This window comes from Bombina bombina, chromosome 5 (genome assembly GCF_027579735.1).
Source record: "Bombina bombina isolate aBomBom1 chromosome 5, aBomBom1.pri, whole genome shotgun sequence".
Lineage (NCBI taxonomy): Eukaryota > Metazoa > Chordata > Amphibia > Anura > Bombinatoridae > Bombina > Bombina bombina.
This window is the reverse complement of record NC_069503.1, coordinates 938,186,886-938,211,502: the sequence shown is the minus strand read 5'-3', so window position 1 is coordinate 938,211,502 and position 24,617 is coordinate 938,186,886. Positions and strand designations below refer to the sequence as shown.

The 24,617-nt window shown below is 42.1% G+C and overlaps 1 protein-coding gene across 2 annotated transcripts in view; it reads left to right on the top strand.

Moving 5' to 3' along the window:
- STAU2 (staufen double-stranded RNA binding protein 2) overlaps positions 1-24,617 on the top strand; it is a 1,329,984-nt gene that overhangs the window by 990,133 nt on the left and 315,234 nt on the right. For both annotated transcript variants that reach the window (XM_053715129.1, XM_053715130.1), the window contains exon 13: positions 22,099-22,212. In XM_053715129.1, the coding sequence (XP_053571104.1) occupies positions 22,099-22,212 (114 nt within the window). The remainder of the gene's footprint in view (positions 1-22,098; positions 22,213-24,617) is intronic.

Genomic DNA, 24,617 nt, shown 5'->3' with positions numbered 1-24,617 from the left:
TCACACAAGGCATCTATGTGCAGCCACCATTTAGCAGCTACTGAGCCTTTTTTATATGCTTTTCAAAAAAAGTATATCAAGAGAATGATGCAAGTTAGATAATAGAAGTAAATTGGAAAGTTGTTTTAAAATTGCATTCTCTTTCTAAATTATGAAAGAAAAAATGTGGGTTGCATGTCCCTTCAATTGACTCAAGAAAATCCCAGACTCCATGGTCAAACCATGGTCTGGTTGTTTGTACATTCACTTGGCCAAATAAACCATGTAGTCTAAACAGCGACTTAACGATACTCTTTAGCAGCTCAAACTTTGATAAAAACTGATTCTTTTTTTATTTTAATGTCCCTAAACCTTCCTAAGAAGTTAACAATTGGATAATTGGAAAGCCTACAAATTTTACATGAGTGAAATGATTCAAATAGGGACATGTCAATGTAAACAAAAAGTTGAATGGTATAACTCCCTTTTAAACAGGTTATTATCACTGGAGCAGGCTCATAAGCAAAATCCTAAAAAGAGCTATATCAAGTTTGATAGGAATTGAACTAATATAATGTACACGCCAAAGAGCACTGATCACAAATGCAAAGTTCTTTACAGAAAGCAATAAAGCTGGGAAACTGATGATTTACTCCTTGAAAAGAAGAAATTTTAAACGTATGTCTTTACTGTGAAATGTGAGGAACAAAAACTCATATAAATATACTGAACTCATTTGCTTAATATATTTTCTACCCTCTATAATATTGAAGGTTCTAGTGTCCCAGCTTAGGTTATTTCAAAAGAGAGATATTAAATGTTCCTACTTTATTGTTAGAAGCTAGAGAAGATTTAGATTCTGTTTACTATACAAGAGATGATAGAGGCAATTTAAACTCTTAGACTCCATGTAAAGATGGGTGTACACCTACATTTTACCATTTGTTTAAGTCCTAATTGGAACCTCATCTGTTATCTTCCTTTCAATATATTGATCAAGGTGCTCAATTTTCCAAATCTATGTTGGAAGCATTAATCGCCATGGTTCCTAAACCTGGTAAATCACAGGATAATGTTGAAAACTATTATTCAAGAAACTTTGAATATAGGCAGGGTTACCACAGGCAAATTCAGCTATTTTCAATTGCTGTTTTGAATGCTATGGAGCTATTTATAAACAATTTAATACTCTCCAGCAGGTAAAATGGATCATTGGGAATAAATTAAATGGCAGAAAATTTTAGGGTAAACTATTCCTTTAATAGGAAGAGTTAAAACCTTGTTGAATCTACTTTTTATAGTGGAAAAATCAGCAGATCTCCTTTTAAGGGCCTTAAAGGGACAGTCTACTTGAAAATTGTTATTGTTTAAAAAGATAGATAATCCCTTTATTACCCATTCCCCAGTTTTGCATAACCAACACAGTTATAATAATACACTTTTACCTCTGTGATTACCATGTACCCAAGCCTCTGCAGACTGCCCCCATATCTCAGTGCTTTTGGCAGACATGCAGTTTAGCCAATCAGTGCAAACTTCTAAATAATTCCATGGGCGTGAGCACAATGTTATCTATATGACACATATGCACTAGTACTGTCTACCTGTGAAAAACTTTCAAAATGCTCTGAGCTAAGAGGCGGTTTTCAATGGTTTAGAAATCAGTTTGAGCCTACCTAGGTTTAGCTTTTCAAAATGAATACAAAGGGAACAAGCAAATTTGATGATAAAAGTAAATTGGAAAGTTGTTTAAAATTGCATGCACTATCTGAATCATGAAAGTTAAATGTTGACTAGACTGTCCCTTTAATTACACTGCTTGCCCTGTCTGATACTTTCACTTTCTTTGTAGCCATTTAAAAGATCTGCAATGACATTGATATACCAGAATTAAGTGTTTTGCTAATGCAAAGCATGGATTATGTACAGACGTACCTAGTTTTATTGTGCTATGCTTTATTGAGCTTCTCAGATATTGCATTTTTTTTTTATTTATTTGAAGGTTTGTGGCATCCCTGCGTCAAGCAAGTCTATCAGCACCATTTTTCCAATATTTATACACATATAAACACATAAATACACGTGTATACACATATAAACATATACATACACACACACCACCAGTAAAAAGATTACAACTCGCTGAAGACTCAGATTATGGTTAGCATTTTTTAGCAATAAAGTATTTTCTCCAACATTGGTGTGTCCGGTCCACGGCGTCATCCTTACTTGTGGGAATATCTCTTCCCCAACAGGAAATGGCAAAGAGTCCCAGCAAAGCTGGCCATATAGTCCCTCCTAGGCTCCGCCCACCCCAGTCATTCTTTTTGCCGTTGCACAGGCAACATCTCCACGGAGATGGTTAAGAGTATGTGGTGTTTAGTTGTAGTTTTTTATTCTACTATCAAGAGTTTGTTATTTTAAAATGGTGCTGGTATGTACTATTTACTCTGAAACAGAAAGAGATGAAGAATTCTGTTTGTGAGAGGAAGATGATTTTAGCAGACAGTAACTAAAATCCTTTGCTGTTTCCACATAGGACTGTTGAGATGAAGTAACTTCAGTTGGGGGAAACAGTTAGCAGACTTTTCTGCTTAAGGTATGACTAGCCATATTTCTAACAAGACTGTGTAATGCTGGAAGGCTGTCATTTCACCTCATGGGGACCGGTAAGCCATTTTCTTAGTCTCAAGCAGAATAAAGGGCTTAATATGGGCTATAAAACTGGTAGACACTTTTATGGGCAAAATCGATTGCTTTATTTGGGCATTTTATACATGTTTATGCTGGTATTTCACATTTATAAACTTGGGGAACGTTTTTTAACGTCAGGCACTATGTTAGACACCTTTTCCAGTCAGGAAGGGCCTTCCCAGTTGTAGGCTCAGCCTCATTTTCGCGCCATTACTGCGCAGTTGTTTTTGAGAGCAAGACATGCAGGATGCATGTGTGAGGACCTGAAGATAGTTGGAAAAGTTCCTAGAAGGCGTCATTTGGTATCGTATTCCCCTCTGGGCTTGGTAGAGTCGCAGCAAAGGCTGTAGCTGGGACTGTAGAGGGGTTAAAACTGTAACCGGCTCCGGTTTCGTTATTTTAAGGGTTAAAGCTCTGAAAATTGGTGTGCAATACTTTTAATGCTTTAAGACACTGTGGTGAAATTTTGGTAAATTTTGAACAATTCCTTCATATTTTTTCACATATTCAGTAATAAAGTGTGCTCTGTTTAAAATTTAAAGAGACAGTAACGGTTTTGTTTTAAAACGGTTTTTGTGTTTTACTGACAAGTTTAAGCCTGTTTAACATGTCTGTGCCTTCAGATAAGCTATGTTCTATATGTATGAAAGTCAATGTGTCTCCCCCTTCTAAATTATGTGATAATTGTGCCAAAGCGTCCAAACAAAGTAAGGACAGTACTGTCACAGATAATGAAGTTGCCCAAGATGATTCATCAGATGAAGGGAGTAGACATGGTTCTACATCATCTCCTTCTGTGTCTACACCAGTTTTGCCCACGCAGGAGGCCCCTAGTACTTCTAGCGCGCCAATGCTTATTACCATGCAACAGTTGACGGCTGTAATGGATAACTCCATAGCAAATATTTTATCCAAAATGCCTGCATATCAGAGAAAGCGCGATTGCTCTGTTTTAAACACTGAAGAGCAGGAGGGCGCTGATGATAATTGTTCTGTCATACCCTCACACCAATCTGAAGGGGCCATGAGGGAGGTTTTGTCAGATGGGGAAATTTCAGATTCAGGAAAAATTTCCCAACAGGCTGAACCTGATGTTGTGACATTTAAATTTAAATTAGAACATCTCCGCGCACTGCTTAAGGAGGTGTTATCTACTCTGGATGATTGTGACAATCTGGTCATTCCAGAAAAATTATGCAAGATGGACAAGTTCCTAGAGGTTCCGGTGCACCCCGACGCTTTTCCTATACCCAAGCGGGTGGCGGACATAGTGAATAAGGAATGGGAGAAGCCCGGCATACCTTTTGTTCCCCCTCCTATATTTAAGAAATTATTTCCTATGGTCGACCCCAGAAAGGACTTATGGCAGACAGTCCCTAAGGTCGAGGGGGCAGTTTCTACTCTAAACAAGCGCACTACTATTCCTATCGAGGATAATTGTGCTTTCAAAGATCCTATGGATAAAAAATTGGAGGGTTTGCTTAAAAAGATTTTTTTACAGCAAGGTTACCTTCTTCAACCCATTTCATGCATTGTTCCTGTCACTACAGCAGCGTGGTTCTGGTTCGAGGAACTAGAAAAGTCGCTCAGTAGAGAGACTCCATATGAGGAGGTTATGGACAGAGTTCACGCACTTAAGTTGGCTAACTCTTTTATTTTAGATGCCGCTTTGCAAATAGCTAGATTAGCGGCGAAAAATTCAGGGTTTGCAATTGTGGCGCGCAGAGCGCTTTGGCTAAAGTCTTGGTCAGCGGATGTATCATCCAAGACAAAATTGCTTAATATCCCCTTCAAGGGTAAAACTCTCTTTAGGCCAGAATTGAAAGAGCCACTCAGACATCACTGGGGGAAAGGGCCACGCCCTCCCACAAGATAGGCCTTTCAAAGCCAAGAATAAGTCTAATTTCTCCTGTTAAGTGTAGTCAGTCCACGGGTCATCCATTACTTATGGGATTATAACTCCTCCCTAACAGGAAGTGCAAGAGGATCACCCAAGCAGAGCTGCTATATAGCTCCTCCCCTCTACGTCATATCCAGTCATTCTCTTGCACCTAACTAAAGATAGGACGTGTGAGAGGACTGTGGTGTGTTAAACTTAGTTTTTATTTCTTCAATCAAAAGTTTGTTATTTTAAACGGCACCGGAGTGTGTTGTTTGTTCTCAGGCAGCATTAGAAGAAGAATCTACCTGAGTTTGTCTATGATCTTAGCGGTCGTAACTAAGATCCACTTGCTGTTCTCGGCCATTCTGAGGAGTGAGGTAACTTCAGAACAGGGGATAGCATGCAGGGCCCACCTGCAAGGAGGTATGTGCAGTAAATTATTTTCTAAGGAATGGAATTGACTGAGAAAATACTGCTAATACCGATGTAATGTAAGTGCAGCCTTAAATGCAGTAGTAGCGACTGGTATCAGGCTGATATGTATGTATGTATACTCTGAGGTATTTCTGGGGAATGGAATTTCACTAAGAAAATACTGTCAATATTAAAGTAATATTTGAGCCTGCACTGCAGTGAAAGCGACTAGCAGCAGGCTTATTAATAACACTTCATAATTTTCAATTTTTAAAACGTTTACTGGCATGTTAATCGTTTTTTCTGAGGTACTTGGTGATAAAACTTTATGGGCATGATTTTTACCACATGGCTGTCGTTTTTTTCTGAATAAAAACAGTTTACTGAGCTTCCCCACTGTTGTAATATGAGTGGGAGGGGCCTATTTTAGCGCTTTATTGCGCAGTGAAAATTTAGTCAGTCTTCTTATTTCTTCCTCCATGATCCAGGACGTCTCTACAGAGCCCAGGGGTCTCCAAAACTAGTTTTGAGGGAGGTAATCAGTCACAGCATACCTGTGACAGTGTGTTTGACTGTGATAAAAACGTTTATTATTTCAACTGTCATTACCGGTATCTAAGATTTGCCTTCCTAAACAGGCATTACCAGTTTGTAGCTCTTCCCTTCGGGTTAGCTACGGCTCCAAGAATCTTTACAAAGGTTCTGGGCTCTCTTCTGGCGGTACTAAGACCGCGAGGCATAGCGGTAGCTCCGTACCTAGACGACATTCTGATACAAGCGTCAAGTTTCCAAACTGCCAAGTCTCATACAGAGTTAGTTCTGGCATTTCTAAGGTCGCATGGGTGGAAGGTGAACGTAGAAAAGAGTTCTCTATTGCCACTCACAAGAGTTCCCTTTCTAGGGACTCTTATAGATTCTGTAGAAATTAAAATTTACCTGACGGAGGACAGGTTATCAAAACTTCTAAATGCTTGCCGTGTCCTTCATTCCATTCAACACCCGTCAGTGGCTCAGTGCATGGAGGTAATCGGCTTAATGGTAGCGGCAATGGACATAGTACCATTTGCGCGCCTGCATCTCAGACCGCTGCAATTGTGCATGCTAAGTCAGTGGAATGGGGATTACTCAGATTTGTCCCCTCTGCTAAATCTGGATCAAGAGACCAGAGATTCTCTTCTATGGTGGCTTTCTCGGCCACATCTGTCCAAGGGGATGCCCTTCCGCAGGCCAGATTGGACGATTGTAACAACGGACGCCAGCCTTCTAGGTTGGGGCGCAGTCTGGAATTCCCTGAAGGCTCAGGGATCATGGACTCAGGAGGAGAGACTCCTTCCAATAAACATTCTGGAATTGAGAGCAATTTTCAATGCTCTTCTGGCTTGGCCTCAGTTAGCAACTCTGAGGTTCATCAGGTTTCAGTCGGACAACATCACGACTGTGGCTTACATCAACCATCAAGGAGGAACAAGGAGTTCCCTAACAATGATGGAAGTCTCAAAGATAATTCGCTGGGCAGAGTCTCACTCTTGCCACCTGTCAGCGATCCACATCCCAGGCGTGGAGAACTGGGAGGCGGATTTTCTAAGTCACCAGACCTTTCATCCGGGGGAGTGGGAACTTCATCCGGAGGTGTTTGCCCAACTGCTTCATCATTGGGGCAAACCAGATCTGGATCTTATGGCGTATCGCCAGAACGCCAAGCTTCCTTGTTACGGATCCAGGTCCAGGGACCCGGGAGCGGTGCTGATAGATGCTCTGACAGCACCTTGGGTCTTCAACATGGCTTATGTGTTTCCACCTTTCCCGATGCTTCCTCGATTGATTGCCAGGATCAAACAGGAGAGAGCATCTGTGATTCTAATAGCGCCTGCGTGGCCACGCAGGACCTGGTATGCAGATCTAGTGGACATGTCGTCCTGTCCACCATGGTCTCTGCCTCTGAAAGGACCCTGAATCAGAAGGTCCTGTCTCAAACATCCAAATCTAATTTCTCTGAGGCTGACTGCATGGAGATTGAACGCTTGATTCTATCAAAGCGTGGATTTTCGGAGTCAGTGATTGATACCTTACTACAGGCTAGGAAACCTGTTACCAGGAAAATTTACCATAAAATATGGCGTAAATACTTATATTGGTGCGAATCCAAGAGTTACTCATGGAGTAAGGTTAGGATTCCTAGGATATTGTCTTTTCTACAAGAGGGTTTAGAAAAGGGTTTATCTGCTAGTTCGTTAAAGGGACAGATTTCAGCTCTGTCTATCCTTTTACACAAACGTCTGGCAGAAGTTCCAGACGTTCAGGCTTTTTGTCAGGCTTTGGCTAGGATTAAGCCTGTGTTTAAGACTGTTGCTCCGCCGTGGAGCTTAAACTTAGTTCTTAACGTTCTGCAAGGTGTTCCGTTTGAACCCCTTCATTCCATCGATATCAAGCTGTTATCTTGGAAAGTTCTGTTTTTAATGGCATTTCCTCGGCTCGAAGAGTCTCTGAGTTATCGGCCTTACATTGTGATTCTCCTTATCTGATTTTTCATTCAGACAAGGTAGTTCTGCGTACTAAACCTGGGTTCTTACCTAAGGTAGTCACTAACAAGAATATCAATCAAGAGATTGTTGTTCCATCATTGTGCCCTAACCCTTCTTTAAAGAAGGAACGACTTTTGCACAATCTGGACGTCGTCCGTGCCCTGAAATTTTATTTGCAGGCAACTAAAGATTTTCGTCAAACTTCTTCCCTGTTTGTCGTTTATTCTGGACAGAGGAGAGGTCAAAAAGCTTCGGCTACCTCTCTCTCTTTTTGGCTTCGTAGCATAATACGTTTAGCCTATGAGACTGCTGGACAGCAGCCTCCTGAAAGGATTACAGCTCATTCTACTAGAGCTGTGGCTTCCACTTGGGCCTTTAAGAATGAGGCCTCTGTTGAACAGATTTGCAAGGCTGCAACTTGGTCTTCACTTCACACTTTTTCAAAATTTTACAAATTTGACACTTTTGCTTCTTCGGAGGCTGTTTTTGGGAGAAAGGTTCTACAGGCAGTGGTTCCTTCCGTGTAAAGATCCTGCCTGTCCCTCCCGTCATCCGTGTACTTTTAGCTTTGGTATTGGTATCCCATAAGTAATGGATGACCCGTGGACTGACTACACTTAACAGGAGAAAATATAATTTATGCTTACCTGATAAATTCATTTCTCCTGTAGTGTAGTCAGTCCACGGCCCGCCCTGTTTTTATGGCAGGTCTAAATTTTAATTAAACTCCAGTCACCACTGCACCCTATAGTTTCTCCTTTCTCGTATGGTTTCGGTCGAATGACCAGATATGACGTAGAGGGGAGGAGCTATATAGCAGCTCTGCTTGGGTGATCCTCTTGCACTTCCTGTTAGGGAGGAGTTATAATCCCATAAGTAATGGATGACCCGTGGACTGACTACACTACAGGAGAAATGAATTTATCAGGTAAGCATAAATTATATTTTTCGTTCCTTTCGTAATTTCAGGAACGGACCGGGCTCTAATTCTGCATCCTCTAAGCAAGAGGGTAATACCTCACAGACCAAACCAGCCTGGAAACCGATGCAAGGCTGGAACAAGGGTAAGCAGGCCAAGAAGCCTGCCGCTGCTAACAAAACAGCATGAAGGAGTAGCCCCCGATCCGGGACCGGATCTAGTGGTTGGCAGACTCTCTCTCTTTGCTCAGGCTTGGGCAAGAGATGTTCAGGATCCCTGGACGCTAGAAATAGTTTCTCAGGGTTATCTTCTGGAATTCAAGGAACTACCCCCAAGGGGAAGGTTCCACATGTCTCACTTATCCTCAAACCAAATAAAGAGACAGGCATTCTTACATTGTGTAGAAGACCTGTTAATGATGGGAGTGATACACCCAGTTCCAACGGCGGAACAAGGAATGGGATTTTACTCAAATCTGTTTGTAGTTCCCAAAAAAGAGGGAACTTTCAGACCAATCCTGGATTTAAAGATCCTAAACAAATTTCTCAGAGTACCATCGTTCAAGATGGAAACCATTCGAACGATTCTACCCACAATTCAGGAAGGTCAATTTATGACTACCGTGGATCTAAAGGATGCGTATCTACATATCCCTATCCACAAAGAACATCATCAGTTCCTAAGGTTCGCCTTTCTGGACAAACATTACCAGTTTGTGGCCCTCCCATTCAGGTTAGCCACTGCTCCAAGGATTTTCACAAAGGTACTCGGATCCCTTCTAGCGGTTCTACGACCAAGGGGCATTGCAGTAGTACCGTACTTGGACGACATTTTAGTACAAGCGTCATCTCTTTCAAAGGCAAAGGCTCACTCAGACGTCGTTCTGGCCTTTCTCAGATCTCACGGATGGAAGGTGAACATAGAAAAAAGTTCCCTGTCTCCGTCGACAAGAGTTCCCTTCTTGGGAACCATAATAGATTCCTTAGAAATGAGGATTTTCTTGACGCTTGTCAAGTTCTTCATTCTATTCCTCGTCCTTCCGTAGCTCAGTGCATGGAAGTAGTAGGATTGATGGTTGCAGCAATGGACATAGTTCCTTTTGCGCGAATTCATCTAAGACCATTACAACTGTGCATGCTGAAACAGTGGAATGGGGACTATACAGACTTGTCTCCAGTGATTCAAGTAGATCAGAAGACCAGAGACTCACTCCGTTGGTGGCTAACCCAGGATCACCTATCCCAGGGAATGAGCTTCCGCAGTCCAGAGTGGGTCATCGTCACGACCGACGCCAGCCTAGTGGGCTGGGGCGCGATCTGGGAATCCCTGAAAGCTCAGGGACTGTGGTCTCGGGAAGAGTCTCTTCTCCCGATAAACATTCTGGAACTAAGAGCGATATTCAATGCTCTCAGGGCTTGGCCTCAGCTAGCAAAGGCCAGATTCATAAGATTCCAATCAGACAACATGACGACTGTTGCGTATCTCAATCATCAGGGGGGAACAAGGAGTTCCCTGGCGATGAAAGAAGTGACCAAAATCATACAATGGGCGGAGAATCACTCCTGCCACCTATCTGCGATCCACATTCCAGGTGTGGAAAACTGGGAAGCGGATTATTTGAGTCGTCAGACATTCCATCCGGGGGAGTGGGAACTCCACCCGGAGATCTTTGCCCAGTTGACGCAACTATGGGGCATTCCAGATATGGATCTGATGGCGTCTCGTCAGAACTTCAAGGTTCCTTGCTACGGGTCCAGATCCAGGGATCCCAAGGCGACTCTAGTGGATGCACTAGTAGCGCCTTGGACCTTCAACCTAGCTTATGTGTTTCCACCGTTTCCTCTCATTCCCAGGCTGGTAGCCAGGATCAAACAGGAGAGGGCCTTGGTGATCTTGATAGCTCCTGCGTGGCCACGCAAGACTTGGTATGCAGACCTGGTGAATATGTCATCGGTTCCACCATGGAAGCTACCTTTGAGACAGGACCTTCTTGTTCAGGGTCCATTCGAACATCCAAATCTGGTCTCCCTCCAGCTGACGGCTTGGAAATTGAACGCTTGATTCTATCAAAGCGTGGGTTTTCAGATTCCGTGATAGATACTCTGGTTCAAGCCAGAAAACCGGTAACTAGAAAGATTTACCATAAAATATGGAAAAGATATATCTGCTGGTGTGAATCCAAGGGAATAAGATAAAGATTCCTAGGATTCTTTCCTTTCTACAAGAAGGTTTGGATAAAGGATTATCTGCGAGTTCTCTAAAGGGACAGATTTCTGCTTTATCTGTCCTACTACACAAACGACTGGCAGTTGTGCCAGATGTTCAAGCATTTGTTCAGGCTTTGGTTAGGATCAAGCCTGTTTACAGACCTTTGACTCCTCCCTGGAGTTTAAATCTAGTTCTTCAAGGGGTTCCGTTTGAACCTTTACATTCCATAGATATTAAGTTGTTATCTTGGAAAGTTTTGTTTTTGGTTGCTATTTCTTCTGCTAGAAGAGTTTCTGAGTTATCTGCTCTACAGTGTACTCCACCCTATCTGGTGTTCCATTCAGATAAGGTTGTTCTGCGTACTAAGCCTGGTTTTCTACCAAAGGTTGTTTCCAACAAAAATATTAATCAGGAGATAGTTGTACCTTCTTTGTGTCCGAATCCAGTTTCAAAGAAGGAACGTTTGCTACACAATTTAGATGTAGTCCGTGCTCTAAAATTCTACTTAGAAGCTACAAAAGAGTTCAGACAAACTTCTTCTCTGTTTGTCGTCTATTCTGGTAAAAGGAGAGGTCAAAAAGCAACTTCTACCTCTCTTTCCTTTTGGCTTAAAAGCATCATCCGATTGGCTTATGAGACTGCCGGACGGCAGCCTCCTGAAAGAATCACAGCTCACTCCACTAGGGCTGTAGCTTCCACATGGGCCTTCAAGAACGAGGCTTCTGTTGATCAGATATGTAAGGCAGCGACTTGGTCTTCACTGCACACTTTTGCCAAATTTTACAAATTTGATACTTTTGCTTCTTCGGAGGCTATTTTTGGGAGAAAGGTTTTGCAAGCCGTGGTGCCTTCCGTTTAGGTGACCTGATTTGCTCCCTCCCTTCATCCGTGTCCTAAAGCTTTGGTATTGGTTCCCACAAGTAAGGATGACGCCGTGGACCGGACACACCAATGTTGGAGAAAACAGAATTTATGCTTACCTGATAAATTACTTTTCTCCAACATAGGTGTGTCCGGTCCACGGCGTCATCCTTACTTGTGGGATATTCTCTTCCCCAACAGGAAATGGCAAAGAGCCCAGCAAAGCTGGTCACATGATCCCTCCTAGGCTCCGCCTACCCCAGTCATTCTCTTTGCCGTTGTACAGGCAACATCTCCACGGAGATGGCTTAGAGTTTTTTAGTGTTTAACTGTAGTTTTTATTATTCAATCAAGAGTTTGTTATTTTAAAATAGTGCTGGTATGTACTATTTACTCTGAAACAGAAAAGAGATGAAGATTTCTGTTTGTAAGAGGAAAATGATTTTAGCAACCGTTACTAAAATCCATGGCTGTTCCACACTGTTGAGAGGAATTAACTTCAGTTGGGGGAACAGTGAGCAGTCTTTTGCTGCTTGAGGTATGACACATTCTAACAAGACGATGTAATGCTGGAAGCTGTCATTTTCCCTATGTTTATTCAGAAAGTAAATAAGGGCTTCACAAGGGCTTATTAAGGCCTAGATTTAGAGTTCGGCGGTAGCCGTCAAAACCAGCGTTAGAGGCTCCTAACGCTGGTTTTGGCCGCCCGCTGGTATTTGGAGTCATTGATTAAAGGGTCTAACGCTCACTTTTCAGCCGCGACTTTTCCATACCGCAGATCCCCCTACGCCATTTGCGTAGCCTATCTTTTCAATGGGATCTTTCTAACGCTGGTATTTAGAGTCGTTTCTGCAGTGAGCGTTAGAGCTCTAACGACAAGATTCCAGCCGCCTGAAAATAGCAGGAGTTAAGAGCTTTCTGGCTAACGCCGGTTTATAAAGCTCTTAGCTACTGTACCCTAAAGTACACTAACACCCATAAACTACCTATGTACCCCTAAACCGAGGTCCCCCCACATCGCCGCAACTCGATTAAAAATTTTAACCCCTAATCTTCCGACCGCCACCTACGTTATACTTATGTACCCCTAATCTGCTGCCCCTAACCCCGCCGACCCCTATATTACATTTATTAACCCCTAATCTGCCCCCCACAACATCGCCGCCAGCTACTTAAAATAATTAACCCCTAATCTTCCGACCGCAAAGCGCCGCCACCTACGTTATCCCTATGTACCCCTAATCTGCTACCCCTAACACCGCCGACCCCTATATTATATTTATTATCCCCTAATCTGCCCCCCTCAACGTCGCCGACACCTGCCTACACTTATTAACCCCTAATCTGCCGAGCGGACCGCACCGCTACTATAATAAAGTTATTAACCCCTAACCCGCCTCACTAACCCTATCATAAATAGTATTAACCCCTAATCTGCCCTCCCTAACATCGCCGACACCTAACTTCAATTATTAACCCCTAATCTTCCGATCGGAGCTCACCGCTATTCTAATAAATGTATTAACCCCTAAAGCTAAGTCTAACCATAACACTAACACCCCCCTAACTTAAATATAATTTTAATCTAACGAAATAAATTAACTCTTATTAAATAAATTAATCCTATTTAAAGCTAAATACTTACCTGTAAAATAAATCCTAATATAGCTACAATATAAATTATAATTATATTATAGCTATTTTAGGATTAATATTTATTTTACAGGCAACTTGGTATTTATTTTAACCAGGTACAATAGCTATTAAATAGTTAAGAACTATTTAATAGCTACCTAGTTAAAATAATAACAAAATTACCTGTAAAATAAATCCTAACCTAAGATATAATTAAACCTAACACTACCCTATCAATAAAATAATTAAATAAACTACCTACAATTACCTACAATTAACCTAACACTACACTATCAATAAATTAAATAAACACAATTGCTACAAATACCTACAATTAAATAAACTAGCTAAAGTACAAAAAATAAAAAAGAACTAAGTTACAGAAAATAAAAAAATATTTACAAACATAAGAAAAATATTACAACAATTTTAAACTAATTACACCTACTCTAAGCCCCCTAATAAAATAACAAAGCCCCCCAAAATAATAAATTCCCTACCCTATTCTAAATTTAAAAAGTTACAAGCTCTTTTACCTTACCAGCCCTGAACAGGGCCCTTTGCGGGGCATGCCCCAAGAAGTTCAGCTCTTTTGCCTGTAAAAGAAAACATACAATACCCCCCCCCCCAACATTACAACCCACCACCCACATACCCCTAATCTAACCCAAACCCCCCTTAAATAAACCTAACACTAAGCCCCTGATGATCTTCCTACCTTGTCTTCACCATGCCAGGTTCACCGATCCGTCCTGGCTCCAAGATCTTCATCCAACCCAAGCGGGGGCTAGACATCCACTGAAGAAGTCCAGAAGAGGGTCCAAAGTCTTCCTCCTATCCGGCAAGAAGAGGACATCCGGACCGGCAAACATCTTCTCCAAGCGGCATCTTCGATCTTCTTCCATCCGGTGCGGAGCGGGTCCATCTTGAAGCAGGCGACGCGGATCCATCCTCTTCTTCCGATGTCTCCCGACGAATGACGGTTCCTTTAAGGGACGTCATCCAAGATGGCGTCCCTCGAATTCCGATTGGCTGATAGGATTCTATCAGCCAATCGGAATTAAGGTAGGAATTTTCTGATTGGCTGATGGAATCAGCCAATCAGAATCTAGTTCAATCCGATTGGCCGATCCAATCAGCCAATCAGATTGAGCTCGCATTCTATTGGCTGATCGGAACAGCCAATAGAATGCGAGCTCAATCTGATTGGCTGATTGGATCAGCCAATCGGATTGAACTTGATTCTGATTGGCTGATTCCATCAGCCAATCAGAAAATTCATACCTTAATTCCGATTGGCTGATAGAATCCTATCAGCCAATCGGAATTCGAGGGACGCCATCTTGGATGACGTCCCTTAAAGGAACCGTCATTCGTCGGGAGACATCGGAAGAAGAGGATTTACGGAGGGTTTACGGAGCGGAAGATTAGGGGTTAAAACTGTAATGCAGGGGTCAGCGATAGCGGGGGCGGAAGATTAGGGGTTAATAAGTGTAAGGTTAGGGGTGTTTAGACTCGGGGTACATGTTAGAGTGTTAGGTGCAGACGTAGGAAGTGTTTCCCCATAGGAAACAATGGGGCTGCGTTAGGAGCTGAACGCTGCTTTTTTGCAGGTGTTAGGTTTTTTTTTAAGCTCAAACAGTCCCATTGTTTCCTATGGGAGAATCGTGCACGAGCACGTTTTTGAGGCCGGCCGCGTCGAGTTGCGGTAAAAATGCCCTACGCTCCTTTTTTGGAGCCTAACGCAGCATTTGTTTTAACTCTCGATACCAGAGTTAAATTTATGGTGCGGCCAGAAAAAAGCCCGCGGAGCGTTAACAGCCCTTTTTCCCGCCGAACTCTAAATCTAGGCCTAAGACTGTAGACTTTTTCTGGGCTAAATCGATTCATATATTACACATTTTTAGCCTTGAGGAATCATTTAATCTGGGTATTTTGGTAAAATAATATCGGCAGGCACTGTTTTAGACACCTTATTCTTTAGGGGCTTTCCCTAATCATAGGCAGAGCCTCATTTTCGCGCCGGTATTGCGCACTTGTTTTTGAGAGGCATGACATGCAGTCGCATGTGTGAGGAGCTCTGATACATAGAAAAGACTTTCTGAAGGCATCATTTGGTATCGTATTCCCCTTTGGGCTTGGTTGGGTCTCAGCAAAGCAGATACCAGGGACTGTAAAGGGGTTAAAGTTAAAAACGGCTCCGGTTCCGTTATTTTAAGGGTTAAAGCTTCCAAATTTGGTGTGCAATACTTTTAAGGCTTTAAGACACTGTGGTGAAATTTTGGTGAATTTTGAACAATTCCTTCATACTTTTTCGCAATTGCAGTAATAAAGTGTGTTCAGTTTAAAATTTAAAGTGACAGTAACGGTTTTATTTTAAAACGTTTTTTGTACTTTGTTATCAAGTTTATGCCTGTTTAACATGTCTGAACTACCAGATAGACTGTGTTCTGAATGTGGGGAAGCCAGGGTTCCTTCTCATTTAAATAAATGTGATTTATGTGACACTGAAAATGATGCCCAAGATGATTCCTCAAGTGAGGGGAGTAAGCATGGTACTGCATCATTCCCTCCTTCGTCTACACGAGTCTTGCCCACTCAGGAGGCCCCTAGTACATCTAGCGCGCCAATACTCCTTACTATGCAACAATTAACGGCTGTAATGGATAATTCTATCAAAAACATTTTAGCCAAAATGCCCACTTATCAGCGTAAGCGCGACTGCTCTGTTTTAGATACTGTAGAGCATGAGGACGCTGATGATAATGGTTCTGATATGCCCCTACACCAGTCTGAGGGGGCCAGGGAGGTTTTGTCTGAGGGAGAAATTTCAGATTCAGGGAAAATTTCTCAACAAGCTGAACCCGATGTGATTACATTTAAATTTAAGTTGGAACATCTCCGCGCTCTGCTTAAGGAGGTATTATCCACTCTGGATGATTGTGAGAATTTGATCATCCCAGAGAAACTATGTAAAATGGACAAGTTCCTAGAGGTCCCGGGGCTCCCAGAAGCTTTTCCTATACCCAAGCGGGTGGCGGACATTGTAAATAAAGAATGGGAAAGGCCCGGTATACCTTTCGTCCCTCCCCCCATATTTAAAAAATTGTTTCCTATGGTCGACCCCAGAAAGGACTTATGGCAGACAGTCCCCAAGGTCGAGGGAGCGGTTTCTACTTTAAACAAACGCACCACTATACCCATAGAAGATAGTTGTGCTTTCAAAGATCCTATGGATAAAAAATTAGAAGGTTTGCTTAAAAAGATGTTTGTTCAGCAAGGTTACCTTCTACAACCAATTTCATGCATTGTCCCTGTCACTACAGCCGCGTGTTTCTGGTTCGATGAACTAGTTAAGGCGATCGATAGTGATTCTCCTCCTTATGAGGAGATTATGGACAGAATCCGTGCTCTCAAATTGGCTAATTCTTTCACCCTAGACGCCACTTTGCAATTGGCTAGGTTAGCGGCGAAAAATTCTGGGTTTGCTATTGTGGCGCGCAGAGCGCTTTGGTTGAAATCTTGGTCAGCGGATGCGTCTTCCAAGAACAAACTACTTAACATTCCTTTCAAGGGGAAAACGCTGTTTGGCCCTGACTTGAAAGAGATTATCTCTGATATCACTGGGGGTAAGGGCCACGCCCTTCCTCAGGATAGGTCTTTCAAGGCCAAAAATAAACCTAATTTTCGTCCCTTTCGTAGAAACGGACCAGCCCCAAGTGCTACGTCCTCTAAACAAGAGGGTAATACTTCTCAAGCCAAGCCAGCCTGGAGACCAATGCAAGGCTGGAACAAGGGAAAGCAGGCCAAGAAACCTGCTACTGCTACCAAGACAGCATGAAATGTTGGCCCCCGATCCGGGACCGGATCTGGTGGGGGGCAGACTCTCTCTCTTCGCTCAGGCTTGGGCAAGAGATGTTCTGGATCCTTGGGCACTAGAAATAGTCTCCCAAGGTTATCTTCTGGAATTCAAGGGACTTCCCCCAAGGGGGAGGTTCCACAGGTCTCAATTGTCTTCAGACCACATAAAAAGACAGGCATTCTTACATTGTGTAGAAGACCTGCTAAAAATGGGAGTAATTCATCCTGTTCCATTAGGAGAACAAGGGATGGGGTTCTACTCCAATCTGTTCATAGTTCCCAAAAAAGAGGGAACGTTCAGACCAATCTTAGATCTCAAGATCTTAAACAAGTTTCTCAAGGTTCCATCGTTCAAGATGGAAACCATTCGAACAATTCTTCCTTCCATCCAGGAAGCTCAATTCATGACCACGGTGGATTTAAAGGATGCGTATCTACATATTCCTATCCACAAGGAACATCATCGGTTCCTAAGGTTCGCATTCCTGGACAAGCATTACCAGTTCGTGGCGCTTCCTTTCGGATTAGCCACTGCTCCAAGGATTTTCACAAAGGTACTAGGGTCCCTTCTAGCGGTGCTAAGACCAAGGGGCATTGCAGTAGTACCTTACTTGGACGACATTCTGATTCAAGCGTCGTCCCTTCCTCAAGCAAAGGCTCACACGGACATAGTCCTGGCCTTTCTCAGATCTCACGGATGGAAAGTGAACGTGGAAAAGAGTTCTCTATCTCCGTCGACAAGGGTTCCCTTCTTGGGAACAATAATAGACTCCTTAGAAATGAGGATTTTTCTGACAGAGGCCAGAAAATCAAAACTTCTAAACTCTTGTCGGACACTTCTTTCCGTTCCTCTTCCTTCCATAGCGCAGTGCATGGAAGTAATAGGTTTGATGGTAGCGGCAATGGACATAGTTCCTTTTGCGCGCATTCATCTAAGACCATTACAACTGGGCATGCTCAGTCAGTGGAATGGGGACTATACAGACTTGTCTCCGAAGATACAAGTAAATCAGAGGACCAGAGACTCACTCCGCTGGTGGCTGTCCCTGGACAACCTGTCACAAGGGATGACCTTCCGCAGACCAGAGTGGGTCATTGTCACGACCGACGCCAGTCTGATGGGCTGGGGCGCGGTCTGGGGATCCCTGAAAGCTCAGGGTCTTTGGTCTCGGGAAGAATCTCTTCTACCGATAAATATTCTGGAACTGAGAGCGATATTCAATGCTCTCAAGGCTTGGCCTCAGCTAGCGAAGGCCAAGTTCATACGGTTTCAATCAGACTACATGACGACTGTTGCGTACATCAACCATCAGGGGGGAACAAGGAGTTCCCTGGCGATGGAAGAAGTGACCAAAATCATTCAGTGGGCGGAGACTCGCTCCTGCCACCTGTCTGCAATCCACATCCCAGGAGTGGAAAATTGGGAAGCGGATTTTCTGAGTCGTCAGACATTGCATCCGGGGGAGTGGGAACTCCATCCGGAAATCTTTGCCCAAATCACTCAACTGTGGGGCATTCCAGACATGGATCTGATGGCCTCTCGTCAGAACTTCAAGGTTCCTTGCTACGGGTCCAGATCCAGGGATCCCAAGGCGACTCTAGTAGATGCACTAGTAGCACCTTGGACCTTCAAACTAGCTTATGTATTCCCGCCGTTTCCTCTCATCCCCAGGCTGGTAGCCAGGATCCATCAGGAGAGGGCGTCGGTGATCTTGATAGCTCCTGCGTGGCCACGCAGGACTTGGTATGCAGATCTGGTGAATATGTCATCGGCTCCACCATGGAGGCTACCTTTGAGACGAGACCTTCTTGTTCAAGGTCCGTTCGTACATCCGAATCTGGTCTCACTCCAGCTGACTGCTTGGAGATTGAACGCTTGATTTTATCAAAACGAGGGTTCTCAGATTCTGTTATTGATACTCTTGTTCAGGCCAGAAAGCCTGTAACTAGAAAAATTTACCACAAAATATGGAAAAAATATATCTGTTGGTGTGAATCTAAAGGATTCCCCTGGGACAAGGTAAAGATTCCTAAGATTCTATCTTTTCTCCAAGAAGGATTGGAGAAAGGGTTATCTGCAAGTTCCTTGAAGGGACAGATTCTGCCTTGTCTGTGTTACTTCACAAAAAGCTGGCAGCTGTGCCAGATGTTCAAGCCTTTGTTCAGGCTCTGGTTAGAATCAAGCCTGTTTACAAACCTTTGACTCCTCCTTGGAGTCTCAACTTAGTTCTTTCAGGGGGTTCCGTTTGAACCCTTACATTCCGTTGATATTAAGTTATTATCTTGGAAAGTTTTGTTTTTGGTTGCAATTTCTTCTGCTAGAAGAGTTTCAGAATTACCTGCTCTGCAGTGTTCTCCTCCTTATCTGGTGTTCCATGCAGATAAGGTGGTTTTACGTACTAAACCTGGTTTTCTTCCGAAAGTTGTTTCTAACAAAAACATTAACCAGGAGATAGTCGTGCCTTCTTTGTGTCCGAAACCTGTTTCGAAGAAGGAGCGTTTGTTGCACAATTTGGATGTTGTTCGCGCTCTAAAATTCTATTTAGATGCTACAAAGGATTTTAGACAAACATCTTCCTTGTTTGTTGTTTATTCTGGTAAAAGGAGAGGTCAAAAAGCAGCTTCTACCTCTCTCTCTTTTTGGATTAAAAGCATCATCAGATTGGCTTACGAGACTGCCGGACGGCAGCCTCCTGAAAGAATCACAGCTCATTCCACTAGGGCTGTGGCTTCCACATGGGCCTTCAAGAACGAGGCTTCTGTTGATCAGATATGTAGGGCAGCGACTTGGTCTTCACTGCACACTTTTACCAAATTTTACAAGTTTGATACTTTTGCTTCTTCTGAGGCTGTTTTTGGGAGAAAGGTTTTGCAAGCCGTGGTGCCTTCCATTTAGGTGACCTGATTTGCTCCCTCCCTTCATCCGTGTCCTAAAGCTTTGGTATTGGTTCCCACAAGTAAGGATGACGCCGTGGACCGGACACACCTATGTTGGAGAAAACAGAATTTATGTTTACCTGATAAATTACTTTCTCCAACGGTGTGTCCGGTCCACGGCCCGCCCTGGTTTTTTAATCAGGTCTGATAATTTATTTTCTTTAACTACAGTCACCACGGTATCATATGGTTTCTCCTATGCAAATATTCCTCCTTAACGTCGGTCGAATGACTGGGGTAGGCGGAGCCTAGGAGGGATCATGTGACCAGCTTTGCTGGGCTCTTTGCCATTTCCTGTTGGGGAAGAGAATATCCCACAAGTAAGGATGACGCCGTGGACCAAACACACCGTTGGAGAAAGTAATTTATCAGGTAAACATAAATTCTGTTTCTCCAACGGTGTGTCCGGTCCACGGCCCGCCCTGGTTTTTTAATCAGGTCCGATGAATTATTTTCTCTAACTACAGTCACCACGACACCCTATGGTTTCTCCTATTTTTTCCTCCTGTCCGTCGGTCGAATGACTGGGGTGGGCGGAGCCTAGGAGGGACTATATGGCCAGCTTTGCTGGGACTCTTTGCCATTTCCTGTTGGGGAAGAGATATTCCCACAAGTAAGGATGACGCCGTGGACCGGACACACCGTTGGAGAAAGTAATTTATCAGGTAAGCATAAATTCTGTTTTTAATTAAGGTATCTAGATTGTTTTTTTGGGGGTTTTTTATACATAATGCTATTGCACACTTAATAGACTATAGAATAGTGTAAACGTAACTTTTAAATGCACTGGGAAATCAAAAAATGCTTGTGACTTGCTTTAATGCGGTGGTCTGGAATCGGACCCGCTATATCTCATAGGTATTCCTGTATATAATGTGTATATGAAAATGTAATAATCCGTTGTTCATTAATTCTAGTTAAGCCCTAACTTGGTTTTAACCACATACTGTAACGAACACTGAACACAAATAAATATCTCAAATATATATGTGAAACAATTGTTAAAACCTTTCAAATTCAACACCCATCAATTTATTCAGGACTGAAAAACTTTATTGGGCAATGCTCTAGACCAGTGATCCCCATCTTAATGGTTGCATATAAATGTATAGCTATAAATATAACAAATAATATATTTCCTTAAAATGACCACATTATTAGCTAGGGCAGAGAGCTATACATGCTCTAGATTAAACTGTCCAGAGACATTATGCGTCTGTAAAAACATTTTTAAAAAATTAACTTTCACACTATAGTTTGAAGTTCTCCATCTAGAATAGCAAACAGTCTCTTATAATTTCACATATTTAATTATATTGATTGCTAAACGTAAAGTCAAAATAAAAATGTCATGATTCAGATAGTACAATTTTAATTTATACTTTTACCATCAATTTTACTTTGTCCTTTTGGTATTTTGTTGAAAGTTAAACCTAGGTAGGCTCATATGCTAAGTCCTTGAAGGCCGCCTCTTATCTCTGTGCCTTTTTACAGTTTTCACAGTTAGACAGCACAAGTTCATGCGTGCCATTTAGATAACATTGTGCTCACTCCCATGGAGTTATTTATGAGTCAACACTGGCTAAAATTCAAGTCTTTCAAAAGAATAAGGGGGCAGTCTGCAGAGGCTTAGATTCAAGGTAATCACAGAGGTAAAAAGTGTATTAATATAACACTGTTGGTTATGCTAAACTGGGGAATAGATAATAAAGGGATTATCTATTTTTTTTAAACATTAACAACTCTGGAGTAGACTGCCCCTTCAATACTGAAAGTCTTTGGTGTCCTATAACTTGTGCACTTGAAGGACTCAGCATCTTCGATACATTTCTTACTCATATATGGCTTTACTACTATACTTGTATATACTTTAGCTAAAAGTATTGTGCAGAATTTTTTTTTCACATGAATGTATCTTTGAAAATTTCTAGAAGATTTGTTATCCAGTAAGCAGATTATCCAGTAAGACGACTATTGTGCAGAATCCAGGATCTTCAAACATTTGCAGTAGATATAAGCTGTGATCTTATGAAAGTTGAGACTAGGCAAGGGTTTGTCTGTGGAATTTCTACCTACTGTAGATTTATAAGCCTATTTACCTGTTGCAAATGTGACTTCATTGTTATAATTAAACAAAGATTTGTTAGTGTAAATCAGTTTTTTAGTTCTTTTTTTTTCCATTACAGGTTAACTACAATGATAGACAAAATGGCAAAGATTTCTTGACCTGCTTGACATTATCACCCTTACAGATGACTTTCCATGGCATTGGCAGTTCTGTGGAAGCAAGCCACGACCAGGTACAACTTTTTATTCTGATTATAAAGGTAGCGGTTCACATCTGTTCTTTCCCTGTTTTTTTATTTTGTATACATAGTTAAATCAAACACATATCATTGCAAGGTTGCTATTTCTAAAATGACATACTGTAACTAATTTATAGCATGATATTTTAGTACTGGCGACCCTGCTAAAATTAGAGCGGAAATTGATATTACAAGTGCATGGTAAAACAAATTTACCAGAGAAGGTAGATAGCTGACATCCCTTCAGCGAACACCAAAATGGATATAGCGACCGCTCTAGACATCGCTCATATTGAAAGTTATGGCTTGTGCTCAAATATAAGCCAATATTGTGCTAGAAGTATTAGCACGACCTGAGTGTTAAAGGGACAGTCAGCACCAGAATGTTTATTTAAAAAGATAGATAATCCTTTTATTACCCATTCCCCAGTTTGCATAACCAACACAGTTATAATAATACATGTTTTACCTCTGTTATTACCTTGTTTCTAAGCCTCTGCAGACTGCCCCCATGTTTCAGTTCTTTTGACAGACTTGCATTTTAGCCAATCAGTGCTCACTCCTCGGTAAATTAACGTGCGTGAGCTCAATGTTATCTATATGAAACACATGAACTAACTCCCTCTAGTGTTGAAAAAACCATTCAGATTAGAGGCGGCCTTCAAGTCTATGAAATTAGCAAATGAACCTCCTAGGTTTATCTTTGAATGAAGAATACCAAGAGAACAAAGCAAAATTGGTGATAAAAGTAAATTGGAAAGTTGTTTAAAATTACAAGCCCTATTTGAATCATTAAAGTTTTTTTGGACTTGACCTTTAAGGTTATATATCTAAGTATATGTATACATGTGCATTTATGTGTTAACTTGTATGCTGCAGCAATCAAGAGGAGGCGGACAGTTCATTAAAACAAATATCTTTAATAAACTTCTTTTAAAAACATGGAGAAATAGACGTATCCAGGCAGAGTAGGCTGCCACATCACCCCCTCGCTCCTCGTGGTTCACTTAGTTGGCGTGCGGCGGAAGAAGGTGAGTGTACCAGCTGGGTGGCAGCATATACGCTGCAGCAAGGGTTTCTGATGCCGGCTGGTCCCCCTTGAAAATACCGCGCCAGTACACGGGTGGAGCTGCCAAGGAAGGGTGAGAATATTCTTGTTTTCTATACACAAACTTCACATATGTATATTGATTTTGTCCGGGATAGTGAATCAGCTTGCTTGCTTACTTGATTGCACTACGTGGAACGTCTGCCTGGTTCAGACGGACTTATAATTTTGGGAGAACTGTTTCCATTGCTAAGTGGATCGTCTGCTTGGTTCAGACGGAATTTCAACCCTGGGAGGACTATTGTATAAAGTGTGATTTTATTTATTTATTTATTTATAAAATATTTTACCAGGAAGGATACATTGAGATTTCTCTCGTTTTCAAGTATGTCCTGGGACCACAAATCATTGCATTGATACAATAGGGTACAATAAAATACAAAAACAATAATAATACACAATATATGCAAACATTTAACATAGAGCAGGTATGAAATATTTAATCAACCATGACAGGAGCATTCTGTTTTGAGATATTTATAGAGGGATCTCTTAAAGGATTTTAGGCTTGGGGAAGTTTTTAAAGTGTGAGGGAGGTCATTCCATAATTGTGGCGCTCTGTAGGAAAAGGAGGATCGAGCTGCTTTTTTTTTTGTATTGAGGCAAGCTAAATAATGTGCTGTTATTGGATCGGAGGTTATAGGAGGTGGGAATAGCAGGGGAGAGCATTCTGCTCAGGTAGGGTGGGAGCTTCCCAGAAAGGCTCTTAAAGACAAGGCAGGAAAGATGGAGGGTGCGTCTGGATTCCAGCGACAGCCAGTTTAGTTCTTTTAGCATGTCACAATGGTGGGTCCTGTAGTTACATTGTAGCACAAAGCGGCAGAGCGAGTTATATAACATATTTAGTTTATTAAGGTGAGTTTGCGGAGCAGGTGCATATACTATGTCCCCATAATCCAAGATAGGCATCAGCATTTGCTGTACAATCTTTTCCTTTACTGTAGGGCTGAGGCAAGATTTGTTTCTGTACAGGGCACCTAGTTTTGGATAAAGTTTAGAGGCAATTTTTTCTATGTGGAGTCCAAAAGATAGATTGGGGTCTAACAACATACCTAAGTATTTAAAAGAGTGGACTGCGGTCAGCGTGCAATTGGATTTTGTTTTGATGCGAAGATGGGAATTTTGTAATTTATGTATTTTAGGTCCCGTTCCAAAGATCATTGTGACAGTTTTGTCAGTGTTTAGGAAGAGTTTGTTTTTTGAGATCCACTTTTCTACCTCTGTGAACTGGTCTTGGAGCACTGTTTCAAGCTGCAGCAGATCAGATTTGTTTGCATAGATTACCGTGTCG